Here is a 14344-nt window from a genome sequence, read left to right as displayed (position 1 = left end):
ATGAGTGCAGCTTGAATGTTTGAAACATTGATTTTATATAAAATAGAACATAACTTTTTTTATAATATTTAAGGAATTTAGAAATTGTATAAAAAATCTCACTATTGTGAACGATACATTGGAAAAATTGGAAACAATAACAGATCACAAATTGTATATATGAACAATATGGCTTATTTTAGAATGGTTTATAGTAGCCATATTAATAATTTGTGTGAAAATCCGATGTTTCGCAAGCCGAAATGATGACATTGAGCAAGTTATCTACAATATTTTTATACACGTTTATTGTATTCACTATAACAAGTAATAATAAAATCTTTAAAACTTACAAAGATTCTTATAATATCAATTTTAATCAAAAGATTTATAACGCAAAGAAAATTATTTTACATATTGATGCATTCTAAAGTATTTACATATGTATTTCTCGCGATATATTCTGCAAAATTATTTTTCCACTAGCTTACTCTAATATTCTAATGCATTTAATTCAATTATTACTTGAACCAAATGTTTATTTATATTCTGTCACAATTCTTTAATATAATTAAATGTAAGCGTGTCGTGTTTTCACATTGTAAAACTTTCGAGACAAAATATAAAAAAGTGTATGAAGAACAATAGTCATATTTCTGTTATGAACATGTAATGACTACGTTTATAATTATCTTTTTTTATATGTTTTATATAAAAACCAAATGTCATTCATTATCCAAACTGTTTAAATATATCGCGGTATATAAACTTCAACAGATCGATTATTTCAATAACCATGAGTTCAATAATTGAAATTATGAAAAGACGCTATTATGACCATTCGATAAAGCTAACGCAACTATTCAGTCGACAAATGAAATGTAGTTTAGAATCAAAACGGTCTACACAATGACTAAAAGCATTCAAACAGTTTTAACACCGCTTTTAATAATCAGTTATGTGTCTGGTTTAAAAATTTTTGAATTTCCTGTAGGTCACCCAAGAGTATGGTTTAGTCTCTCGTATATGATACTATTTTGGTCAATTTATTATTTCCTAAATTCTACAGTAATATCTTACTTTATTAATATACATTATACTACTGAATTATGCTACCTTATATGCTATTGGTTAGACATTTTGTTAACATTATTATCAGTTGTGTTTGGAATATATCATGATAAGGTATGTATAATAAAAAATTGTTAATTATTTGCTTACTAATAATAAACAATTTTGTTTGTGTATTTGAATATTTTCCTGATATCTAAAGTAGCTACAAAAATTTTAAGCAATATTTTTTCTGTTTAGCGAAAGAAGTTACCATAAAGACAAGTAATATTCCACATATAATTCCATATGTAATGCGACACAAATAATTGATAAAAATTTCTTCTCTTGATATATTTAATAATAATTTATTGCATATAGAGTATAAGAAAACATTAAATTAATTTACATTCTTCAATTCATCTTCGAAAAAGCTACAGCTATTAACTACATTGTTAATTGTCCACCGCACTGTCTTTATGGCAGAAATTTAGAAATTGTTTGAAGAAGCTCGACATTGTCGATAATACATTGCTGAATGTCGGAACAATAACAGATTATCACAAACTACACAAAAAGACAATGTGTCTCGTCTTAGTATGGTTCCTAATGATCATGTTAATGAACTGTGGACCGGCATATTGGATGAAAAATGAATACAACTATGATATTTCAACAGCTATGTACATTCTTTTTATACGAAATTATTGCAATTATATTAACATGATCAACGATTTAATTGTTGCAAGTATTCTTGGGTTAGTACATTTTTTAACGTATACGGAAATTATTCTAACATAATCATATGTATAAATTTATAAAATTATATTATAATGCATATAAATATAAGCTTTTTCGAAATTTTTAAAGATGTCGACATATTATGACACAAGATATGGCAATAAATTTACATGTACTTATTACTTTACACTCATTAATTTTCTCTGACATTTTTAGATATATAGGATTAAAGTTTGATCAACTTAACCAACATCTTTTGAATTTAATAAGAGCTAACAAACGAGGAATAAAGCGAGCTTGGGGAAATTCCATGCATCAACATAGATCTTCACAAACTTCAAGCAACGAATGGATGACATGGATCGTAATGTAAAAGAGCTTATATAAATTCTATCAATCATATTTATCTTGAGTAGTAAAATTTAATATTGCATTCATGACAGACATCTTCATTTGGAGTTACGTAAAATATCTTGTGAGATAGACTCGATATTTGGAACACAGATGACTTTGAAAATGGGGTGTAATTTTTGTTGGTTAGCGCTCGACTTGCGTGAACTCTTCAGCGTGATACTTATTAACAATCATATCAAATCTAATAAAATACTATACATTATTATGACGATAATCTGGCTTTGTATTAACGTTTTGAAAATCTTCTTTTTTAATTATGTATGCGAAACAATCAGCGCCAAGGTATTGATACTGCACTCAGGCTCAAAATGTATTTAATTAGAATTTTCCTTCAATAATCGAACTATTAAAGAATATTAAAGTTTACATGACTTTTCTGAATTATAAAAGAATTATTCAAATTTTATTTCGCGTATCCCAATTTCAGGCAAATGCAACAAAATATTTAATAGATAAAATACCGTACTCTACTTATGATGTTGAAGTTCGTGAAAATGTAAGTCTTAATATTATCTTATTCATAGTTATTAAAACAAACCATAATTTAAAATTAAGAAAAAATAAAAAATTATAAATATGTCCATTAAGCAGTTTATTAATAAGTTTTATTAATATAGATATCACAGCTTCTATTGCAAATAACTCGAGCGCCAATCGGATTCTACGGAATTGGACTTTTCAAATTTGGCTACTCATTTCTTTATGGAGTACGTTACAAAATGTCATATAATTATCTACCACAAACAATGAAATTATTTAAAAACCGGAATTAATATCTTTCAGTTCAGCTCATCGATTACGACCGTTGTAGTTTTATTAATACAGGGATACATAAATAAACAAACATTTTAAAGAAATGACGATTAATACATTGTAATAATACATTATATAAATAAATTTAAAGAGTGTTGATAAATAATATCCAGAGTGTAATATATAAAACAATTTTTTTCAATATTTCCAATCTTTATATGGTGTTATTATTCTTTCCTATTCATTTTCCCAATAAGTATATCTTTTATAAAAGCAATTTTATAAATTCTATTAGATTTTCACACTTTCTATATCGTTACATAGAGTAAATAGAAAGTAGCAATATCAAGAAAATAGATGTTTTGTCATTAACTCTTATTTGTCTTGCATTATAAATTTATTTGTTTGGTGTTTCGCTAATTCATGGTGTGCAAAATTCAGTAGATCGATTATTTCAATACGCGAAAGTGCAGCAATTACAATTACGGAGACCCATCATCGTCGTCGTCCACATAAAAAGTGTAGTTTCCAATCTACCATGGCAAAGAGCATTCGATCCCTTTTATCACCACTCCTGATAATGAGTTATGTGTGCGGTTTAAGAATTGTGGAGTTTCCTACAGGGCACCCAAGATTTTGGTTCAGTTTTCTCTATATCCTTCTATTGTGGTTGACTTTCTGTTTCTTCGTTATAGATAAAGGGATGCCTTACATTCCTGATTATTCCGCCGATTACAGAATTTACGTTTCGCTGAACATTTTTATAGTTCTACTGTCAATGCTTCTTGGAGTGTACCATGACAAGGTAGGAAAAAAATCTCAGCTATTCGCACATACACATCAACAATATACTCGTATGATCTCGATTGAATTCGGGGATAGAGCTTATTTGTATATTAAATAGTTATAAAATTTTTAAAACTTATTATATTTATTATTATTATATAATTAAATATTATTTAATAAAAAAATTTATATAACACAAAGATAATTATTTTGCATATTGATGCGTAAAGTATTATCATATGTATTTCTCGCGATATATTCAGCAAAATTATTTTCCCATTAATTTACTTTGATGTATATATTATTATATGAACGAAATATTTATAATATTCTGTCACAATTTTTTAATATAGTTAGATATAAGCGTGTCGTGTTTTTACATAATGACTATTTATTTACTGCCTATTCTTTGTTTTAAGAAATTTAGGAACTGTCTGAAGAAACTTGCTCTTGTGGATAACACACTAGAAAAATTCGAAACACCAATGGATTACCAGAAATTAAGTAAAAAAATAGTGTGGATCGTTTTGGGATGGTCTGCAATAGCCTTATTACTAAATTATTGCGATTATATACGATGGCAAGATATGACATACAATCCTTTAAAATCCATCTATATATCATTTATGCTAAACCATTGTACTCATATCAGTATCATTAACGACTTGACTTTTGCAAGTATTCTTGGGTTAGTTTTTTATGCATATAAAAACTATCACACATAGAAATTAATCTAGTAATCCACGCATAAGTTTGCAAAATTTGTGCAAATTAAAAGAAACTAAGCCTTCCTGAAAAACTTTTAAAGATTATTTAATTATAATATATTTGCATATATTTTAAAATAATTCTCATTTTTCATTAATTTCTTCTATATTTAGATACATAGGATTAAAGTTTGATCAAGTTAACAAGCATCTACAAAAACTGACAATAGAGAATGTACGCGGAATAAAGAGAGCTTGGGAAAATTCCGTATCGCATTCGCAAGAGCGCAATTTTTCGAATGCGCCAAGAAGTGAATATATGACATGGATTGTAATGTGAATGTCTATTTAAATTTAACTATTATTATATTATCGCGAAACACGAGATTACACAGTGAGATTTAATATCGCGTTTATACGCAGACATCTTCACCTGGAATTGCATAAAATATCTCGCGAGGTAAACTCAATATTCGAAATAGAAATGACTTTCAAGATGGTATGCTATTTCGGTTTTATAGCGGAATTTTTCCGTGAACTTTTCACCGCGATATTCGTCAGAAATTATATCACCAGTAAAAGAATTTTAATTGTCACCATAATCATATTTTGGCTGGCTTGGTACATCTTCAGATTACTCCTCATCAATTATATATGCGAGAGAGTTAGCGCCAAGGTATTGATTCTACATTCAAATTCAAAATATGTTTTTAATTTTTTTAAACAATTCTATTTTAATTCTTTTTAAACAAGTGTTTTTAAATGCTACTTGATTACTTTAAATTGATGTTAAATTTCACATAATATTAAAAATAATGTCAATTTTATCCCAATTTTAGGCAAACGCAACAGGCGGCATGATAAGTAAAACATCGTATTTTACTTGCGATGTGGAAGTACGTGAAAATGTAAGCTTCAATATAAATTTAAAAACAATTATTGCAACAAATCTTGATTTAAGTTTTTATACAAACAGAAAACTAACAATACATATAATCTATTGTTTTAATGCAGATCTTACAATTTTTATTGCAAATAATGCAAGCGCCACTCAGGTTTTGCGGGCTTAGACTTTTTCGTTTTGGTTATAAATTCCTTTATGGGGTGCGTAATTAGTATCAAATAATTAATTATATATTACTATATTATTTATAAATATCTGTTATTGATAAATATTTAAAAATTAATATTTATTTCTTTTAGTACTTTGAATCCATTCTGACTCTTGCGATTATATTAATACAAGCAGACAGATTTAAAAAAGTATTAAAAGATTGTGGGTAATGTAATATATGTGTAAAAAAACTTATCAATAAACAGTATTAATTTATCAATCAATATCTAATATACTTTTTTAGATAAATTTTCAACAATTCTATATTTCATATTTTTACTAAGAATTAATAATAATCTTTTTTTTTTACGAACTGTTGCAAAATATGAGATAAATATTTTTTACATCATTTCTACGTCAATTCCGGCTTTTATTCTTTCTTGTAATAATCATTTTATATCATAAAAGTACTTTTATGTATTTTATTGTATAAAAAAATATACAAGTTGTTATTGAAAAATAAAAATGACGATAATAAAGAAAATAATTTGATTTATCTCATTACATTAATTATCAGCTAATATAATTAATGCTAATTGGATGTTGAAGTTGTCAAAAGAAATGAACGGACATGTAATTAGTAAATTAATTATTGCTCACAATTAGATAAGCTCATTAATACCTTTGTTTTTTGCATATAAATTTAGTATATAATAAGTATTATTATGCTTATTTATCAAAAGCATGTTGTCGAGTACATCATTAACTCACTCTATTAAATTCACTCCGAATATACATATAATAATAGTAATTATTATCTGAACATTGCATCAATTCACGTAATGTCATACATAAATAAAAATTTTTGCAAAATTAGTTATAAATCCGCTAGTAGAGAAGATGCCAAGGACAAAATTAACGTAAAAATATGATAATAGTATCAACTTAGCAAAAACATTTTTCGAGATCTATATAACGTAAAAGTAAACATCATGCAAATGTTATGCAATCATGAATAATAAAACGTGTACAAAATCTCGACCCACATATAAAAAAAAAATCTCTGTGCACGTTTCATCAAAGGTCGATGACAAGCCTCCGCATTTCAATGCATCTGCCTATTTGAAAGCGTTTGATCTACAACAAGATGCCGTACGAATTAAAGAAATCGATAAAGAGAATATAAAGCTTTTGAAAAAGATAAACATAATTCATCGATTAGGGGTTAGTATCGCCATATCGCTTACAGCATTAAAACTAGCACAATTTTATATACATTATATATATCTGTCTATATATGTATATATATAGTTATATATTTTAGATTGTTTAATTTTGTGTACATATTTCCTTATCTTTAATCCAATCATAATATATACAAATAAAACATGCCAATATTGAATTTTTATTCTCCATTTTTAGGGACACGTGGATTGTTGGGCACCAGATATCAAATATAAGTCGAAATTTGGAGATCAAGATCGTAAAAACAATGTAATTATGCGGGAAAACAGAATTATGCTGAAGAAAATTCGTCAAGCGGAAAGTCAATATCCTACTCGTGCGTTTTTGAAAGCCTGGAAAAAGATACATGAGGCAGTAGAGCACCATGCAAGGTTATTTAATTCATATATCCCGACATAAAACAAAAAATTTTGCTTTAATTTTATCTTAAAATTTTACTTGTAAGTTTTCATTTTGCAATCAAACGTGCGTGTAACGTGAAGCAAATACAGGTTATATTTTCATAAATACGTCATAAAATTTTTGATGTAACACAGATATGTTTCAGTGATTGAGAGACTGTCCGTTGTATCAGATATACGAAGGCAATTAGCCGAGAAAAGTCAAACGAGATGTTTCTTCGATATTGGACTTAAAGAAGAAAATCAGAATTTAGGACGTATAGTGTTTGAGCTCTACGACGGTATTGTACCACGTACATGCGAGAACTTTGCAGCTTTTTGCCGTGGAATAAATGGATTCTCATATAAGTATGTAAATTATTAACATATCATGTAAGAGAAAGAGAGAGAATTTTTGATATTAAAATCTTGCGACATGATTGTACTCGCAATTTTCCGTAAAGCATATCTAAAACTTATTTAAAAATCCGTTAATAAAATTAAGATCAAAGCTTTTAAAACAATTCGTATAAAATGTATAATTCATAGGCACACTCCATTTCATCGTATTGTCTCTGGCTACTGGTGCCAGGGAGGAGATGTGACAAAGTTTGACGGTACCGGCGGTATCTCTATATATGGAGACTCATTCGATAAGGAAAATTCCAATCTACGTCATGCAGAACCTGGCGTATTGTCCATGTGTAATAATGATGATGGCAGGAACGACTCTAAGTTTAATCTTACGTTTAAGTGCTTGAAAACCATGGATGGAGATCGAGCCGTTTTCGGCCGGATAATAAGCGGACTGAGAAATATTTACAAGGTAATACTGGACATTTCCTTTGTTGGTAATCCAGAGCTTTGCTCGAATACACAATGTTACTAATGCAATAATGCAACGTCGTCAGCCAGCATTGTTGTTTTAAGTACATCTCGAGTTGCTGACAAAATCGTAAAGAAACCATTTTATTTATCATATAACCGTATTATACAAATAAAACTGTCGTAGAAACAAATAATATCTCTTTTCTATATTATAATTAAATGTCTTATTTTTTCTCACATATAATGTTTTATTTTGCTTTAATTTTATCTTAAAATTTTACTTGTAAGTTTTCATTTTGCAATCAAACGTGCGTGTAACGTGAAGCAAATACAGGTTATATTTTCATAAATACGTCATAAAATTTTTGATGTAACACAGATATGTTTCAGTGATTGAGAGACTGTCCGTTGTATCAGATATACGAAGGCAATTAGCCGAGAAAAGTCAAACGAGATGTTTCTTCGATATTGGACTTAAAGAAGAAAATCAGAATTTAGGACGTATAGTGTTTGAGCTCTACGACGGTATTGTACCACGTACATGCGAGAACTTTGCAGCTTTTTGCCGTGGAATAAATGGATTCTCATATAAGTATGTAAATTATTAACATATCATGTAAGAGAAAGAGAGAGAATTTTTGATATTAAAATCTTGCGACATGATTGTACTCGCAATTTTCCGTAAAGCATATCTAAAACTTATTTAAAAATCCGTTAATAAAATTAAGATCAAAGCTTTTAAAACAATTCGTATAAAATGTATAATTCATAGGCACACTCCATTTCATCGTATTGTCTCTGGCTACTGGTGCCAGGGAGGAGATGTGACAAAGTTTGACGGTACCGGCGGTATCTCTATATATGGAGACTCATTCGATAAGGAAAATTCCAATCTACGTCATGCAGAACCTGGCGTATTGTCCATGTGTAATAATGATGATGGCAGGAACGACTCTAAGTTTAATCTTACGTTTAAGTGCTTGAAAACCATGGATGGAGATCGAGCCGTTTTCGGCCGGATAATAAGCGGACTGAGAAATATTTACAAGGTAATACTGGACATTTCCTTTGTTGGTAATCCAGAGCTTTGCTCGAATACACAATGTTACTAATGCAATAATGCAACGTCGTCAGCCAGCATTGTTGTTTTAAGTACATCTCGAGTTGCTGACAAAATCGTAAAGAAACCATTTTATTTATCATATAACCGTATTATACAAATAAAACTGTCGTAGAAACAAATAATATCTCTTTTCTATATTATAATTAAATGTCTTATTTTTTCTCACATATAATGTTTTATTTTTTTTTGTGCTTTATTTATCAATTTTATTAAAATTTAATTTATTATTTTATCTTTAATACACATTAAATTGAAAAATATATATTTAATTCGATCGATTAACATCAATGGAATACATGTCGCCATCTAACGGGTAGCTAGTAAATTCTGAAGTACAAATGTTAGTCGCAGTTTATAGATTTTGCGTTATAAAATTATTATATCAAACTAAATTATGTTAAATCACATTTAATGTAATTATATATATAAATAATTCATATATTTTATAGCAGCAAATCTCGAGAATATTTTAAAAAAAGCAATACACGCATATATATATAATGCTTTTTTATATTTCATTGTCTTCTATTTGTATATAATGCAAATATAATTTGTCGTATTTTTACAACATAAAAATTGGGGGAAAAAGATTATTCTAGAAATATTTTAAATATAGTATATATTCTCTCCTCTTTTTTTCCGTGCATTAAAAAACTTTCGCGCGTATCGTACGATATCGCTTTACAAAAGATTTTATTACCGTCCGCGCGTTTAAATTCGACCGCATAGCAGTGGTTTATATCTACCATGATTAAATAGATCGAGGAATTCGGTACGAAGACTGGAAAGCCAATAAAATCGGTGATTGTGTTAAATTGCGGAGTCCTGTCGACGAAACGCCCGCATGAAAAGCTGTCCAAACCACAAATATGACTGAGCTGCATTATCTCTATGGGTGAAAATATAATTTATCACACAATCTGACTCTATGCACCAATAATTATAACTTGAGCATTATTTTATCAGGAATTCTTACGATCGCGTAAATTAAAAATAATATAAAAAGTGTATATTTTTTTCTATAAAAGAAGCAACAAAAATAAAACATATTTTATCATTATAAACTCTATTTTTTGAAACATTATAGTAATTGATAAGTAACATATACAAAAAATTGCATTCTTTTAAAACAATTTTTGCAAGGTTTAAGCCTTATTTTTTTGTATAATTTTGTATAATTTTAGTTGCTATTAATTATAATGGATCTGTAATTTTTTAATCGCATTTTGCGTTTATTCACAATCTGATTTTATTGATTTGCAAAAGCATCGAAAATCTATACCGCTATTATAAATGCATCCCAACGCTCGTAATATGGAATCCTATAATACGAAGTATTCATATTTGGTTCAACTTATTAACCTTAATTAGAATCCTGAATAACCGGGACTAAATAAAAAACTCGATATTAAAAATTGCATTTGTACGTATGAGAGCTTTTTAACACGTGCCAACGAGATTTTCTCGAATATTTCTCAACTTTTTAATCAAATATCTCTCATTAAATGTTTTTCATGCAACGTTAAAATAACCATTTTATAACACAGACAAATGTTCTACAGAAAAATAAAACAAAAGTGCATCTCTCTCTCTAGTCAATATGAACAGATATGTGCAACCAGAGCCAAGTAACTAAATAAACTAATACAAATATAGATATAAATTAAATTAATAAGTTGCAGCAATACCGTTTTAAGTGCATGTCATGCAATTTAAAAACTAAAATATGCGTGCTGATTTTATTTACAATCTTGATTAATAAATAGACTAGAATATTTCAAAGATATAAAAACAAAATTCGTATTTTCTATTTTTTGAATAGGAAAATTTATGATAAAATAAAGATTTAAAAAAATTTGAATAGATTCTATCTGAGTTATAATTTTAGAAACTTTAAACTCTCTTCTTAAGTTTTTTCTTATCTATAATTAAATCACCACACTGCCAAGTGTGTTAGTTATGTTACACACACAATAAAATGCAAATGACACACAGAAAGACGCAAAGTAAGACCATGCTCTTTTTCATCTCAATCTTGAACAAGATTGAAGAATGTAAGTTTTGCTTTATATCCCGCGTTTGTTTCACGACTAACTGTAATGAAATCAGCATAATCAGCATAAACAACAGACAGAAAGTTTTCCTTGTGAACTTGTCTGAGCTTTATCTTTTTTCATTTTATGGTCGCATTATGCACGTAGTGTACTCAATTTTTTACGATTCTAAAAGATTTCCTGGTTGTTCCCAACTATAAGCGACAATCTTATATCGATCACAATTAAAGCTGAATATTCATAATGTTCATCGAGAATTCATTGGGATTTCCGATTTCTCGGATATCTTATATTCCAGAAAATGATACATATTCCGTATTTACAATATGAATCCGATTATTATTCTTGCGAATGTATCGTACTAATAAAAGATTATTCCTTGCCCTTTTTTCTTTTCTTTCCTTTTTTTCATTTCTCATTCGCAAAATCGAGCTATGAATTAAAATCCGAAATAAAATAAAATATAAAAATATAATCAAGAAATTTAAAGATATTAAAAAAAGGATACTATCTTTAAGTTAACTCTTTCAATTAAAATATTTTCCTCGGTAGATGATTAACTTCTTTTCTATTTTCTTTTTTAATTTATATAATAGCTGCAGATTTTATTTGAATATTTTTACAAATCTAAAGATAATATGTTTTTACCACAAATGTATGTGTGTGCATTTTATTGTACTTTGGCCTCGTTTTTTCGTTGTATGTATTATTTATTTCTCTATTTTTTGGAAAACAATAATGCTTTTATTTGATATTGCAAAAACAGTTATGTCCAAATTTATTTGTAAAGCATGACGCAGTTTATACGCAATATTACGAGAAAAATTGTTATTATTACCTATTTTAACAATTCTACTTTGTATTTATTATATTTCAGTTGCCTCAATAATTATATATTACACAATATTGCATTATATTATTTTTTATTACCTCGACGTATACTTTAAACATGTATTACATATCGTAGTTATTAAATTTGTGAACTACAAAAGTTGTCACTGAGACCGTTACGATATTACAGTGGCTACTATGATAATTAATATTACAATTCTCCAATCATGATAATGACGATTATTATTACATTAAAACAATTAATTGACGCAAAGATCATTGTACCATGAAAATCTTTTCAATGGACGTTATTATTATAACGCATTGATCATAACGATTATCAATAGCGTCGATCACGGTTATTTTAAGTACAAAACAGCTGTTTACTTGAATTATAATTTAAGATATGTATTAATTTCTGCACTATTACAATCAGATAAAGCAATTACAAACCAAAACAATATTTTAAATTTAAAATATAAAAATTTAAATGCCATCTTATCTCATCGTTAAATATTTTTATAACAAAATATATCACATAATGCATGCAACAAATATAAAAAATCGTTTCTTAAGAAAGTTATAAAACTTAAATATAAGAAAAGTAATATACACACACATATCAATTAAAATTTCTATTTTTAACTGAATTATGTAGCCATTGTGTGTAATAATAGGCCTATTTTTATTATTTCAATCATGACGCATTTGTGATGTTCGACCAATCAAATTCTTTATTCTTTCTTGTCACCGATATAGCATTCAGTTCTTATGTAATTAGAGCATAAGTAATAGCTTTTCATCAATGATTAGAAGCAATTGTCTGTTTTGTATATTGAATTAAGCAACTGCGCGTTATTACGTTTACGTACTGCTCAGAATGAGCGCATAATCAAACATACTCGCGTTATTGTTATCGTCGCCGTATATGTAAATTGCACTTTTTATCGAGTTTTTTTATCTGCACCCACGCGGAGATTTGGCTTTACTGCTATTCAAGCGACTTAATATTTTCCGATCATATAATAAAAGAAATAGAAAGAGAGAGAAGGAGAGAAAGTATATATGTTTGTATGTATGTATATGTGTGTGTGTGTGTGTGTGTGTGTGTGTGTATCGTTTCAATTCTCGATTCTTGCCTCGTTTGTCCAATGCATACCCCTTTTAACAAAGGCATCTCTACGTGGATAAATCAGAAAATATTTTTACGAACTCTCCTTTATAGTCCCTTTTTATTGACCTATATAGATGCAAAGAATGTAGTTAGTAGAATAGAGAAAAGGCACTTCAAGACAATATATACATGGAAATTTCGTTAGATTTTAGTTACCACAATTTTCAAGAACATTTAAAAGGAATATTTAATTGGTTCGTAAACGAAAGTTTTGAATTAATTGTTTTCAAGTCATCTTACTAATAAATCGGTTTTTTTTAATGTTAATATTAATTAATTAAAAAATTAGAATTAATTTAATATTAAAACATTAAAATGTATGTTAAAAGTATTACTTTCACAAAAATGATTTTACAAATCCAAGTTATTTAATTAATGAAGTTAGGTAATTAATAAAATTATTTTTGTAATTATACAGAATTATATAAAATATTATTGCAATCCCGTTAAATTTAAAATTAATTAAATTTTCTTAGAAAAAAAATTACAAATTTGCTAATATGATGCAAAATAATAAAATTACAAAAATAAAAATATATATGAATTAACTAGAGGGTTTCTTAACCGTGAAAAAAAAAGAATTAGAATCTAAGTTAATTTTTCTATAATTTATTTCGATATGAGAATCCGCGAACGCCCAAGCCAGAAGTGGATTCGAATGAGTTAATTTCAGCGATTTTGTACGTGTTTTGCCTGCATCCTTAGACGTTTCGCTAAGATTGTTTCCACAAAATTTTTTTACAATTTCAAATTTATTTTTAAATTTATTTTTAAATTTTCCTAAAAATAAATTTTATTTTATTAACTCTAAAAATACGATTAATTACGATCGCGTGCACATTGATCAGTAGTAGGTATTATTTGCACGCCATTTCCACGACGCGTTAATTGTATAAAATACACATCTTATAATATTGTAAAACAGAAAAGAACAACGCTGAAATTACGATTTGTTCAGAAAATTGCTGTTTACATATTTGTTTATCGGAACAATACCGCCAAGTACGTGTATGTAAGCAAAAACGCGTCGCTATTTCTTATACATCGTTATTTCTTTCATATCTGAATATTGTATTTAGTACGCGATACATATTGAATACGTTACAAAATCTCGTGAAATCAATGTACGTATTATTACTGCTTCAAATGAATAAATCATGAAAAATATTTGTTTCGACAAACAATCATCGTAGAGACATGACATTCTTATGTATTATTTATTGCG

General features: G+C 27.8%; 3 protein-coding genes across 3 annotated transcripts; all 3 read left to right on the top strand.

The window, feature by feature from the left end:
- Positions 1-888: 888 nt before the first annotated feature.
- On the top strand, positions 889-3018 carry LOC115236964 (the record flags this gene model as incomplete). The annotated part of the gene is made up of 7 exons (XM_029809705.1): positions 889-1164; positions 1516-1787; positions 1987-2139; positions 2214-2466; positions 2612-2680; positions 2802-2891; positions 2968-3018. Coding segments are annotated over exons 1-7 (1164 nt in total), but the record flags the coding sequence as incomplete, so codon positions are not given.
- A 496-nt stretch (positions 3019-3514) lies between these two features.
- Positions 3515-7998, top strand: LOC115236966 (E3 SUMO-protein ligase RanBP2-like). Its single transcript, XM_029809706.1, has 4 exons — positions 3515-3742; positions 6907-7100; positions 7266-7478; positions 7659-7998. The coding sequence occupies exons 1-4, from the start codon at positions 3518-3520 to the stop codon at positions 7996-7998; spliced, it is 972 nt and encodes a 323-aa protein (XP_029665566.1). The 5' UTR covers positions 3515-3517.
- Positions 7999-8005: 7 nt separating this feature from the next.
- Positions 8006-10092, top strand: LOC115236940 (peptidyl-prolyl cis-trans isomerase-like). Its single transcript, XM_029809679.1, has 4 exons — positions 8006-8028; positions 8317-8529; positions 8710-8986; positions 9820-10092. Exons 1-4 carry the CDS (start codon positions 8006-8008, stop codon positions 9931-9933), a joined length of 627 nt encoding a protein of 208 aa, XP_029665539.1. The 3' UTR covers positions 9934-10092.
- The last annotated feature ends 4252 nt before the right edge of the window (positions 10093-14344 follow it).

This window comes from Formica exsecta, unplaced genomic scaffold, assembly GCF_003651465.1.
Source record: "Formica exsecta isolate Colony F162 unplaced genomic scaffold, ASM365146v1 scaffold265, whole genome shotgun sequence".
NCBI lineage: Eukaryota > Metazoa > Arthropoda > Insecta > Hymenoptera > Formicidae > Formica > Formica exsecta.
The sequence above is the reverse complement of the archived record's forward strand: the minus strand, read 5'-3'. Positions and strand labels throughout refer to the sequence as shown.

Bases quoted from the DNA above. Each gene is read 5' to 3' on its own strand.
- LOC115236966 (XM_029809706.1), top strand. From the start codon at position 3,518: ATGAGTTATGTGTGCGGTTTAAGAATTGTGGAGTTTCCTACAGGGCAC. The intron at 3,743-6,906 runs GTAGGAAAAAAA...CTCCATTTTTAG, and splicing joins TTGGAGTGTACCATGACAAG to GGACACGTGGATTGTTGGGC. The intron at 7,101-7,265 runs GTTATTTAATTC...GATGTAACACAG, and splicing joins GCAGTAGAGCACCATGCAAG to ATATGTTTCAGTGATTGAGA.
- LOC115236940 (XM_029809679.1), top strand. From the start codon at position 8,006: ATGCAACGTCGTCAGCCAGCATT. The intron at 8,530-8,709 runs GTATGTAAATTA...TATAATTCATAG, and splicing joins ATAAATGGATTCTCATATAA to GCACACTCCATTTCATCGTA. The intron at 8,987-9,819 runs GTAATACTGGAC...ATGATTAAATAG, and splicing joins GACTGAGAAATATTTACAAG to ATCGAGGAATTCGGTACGAA.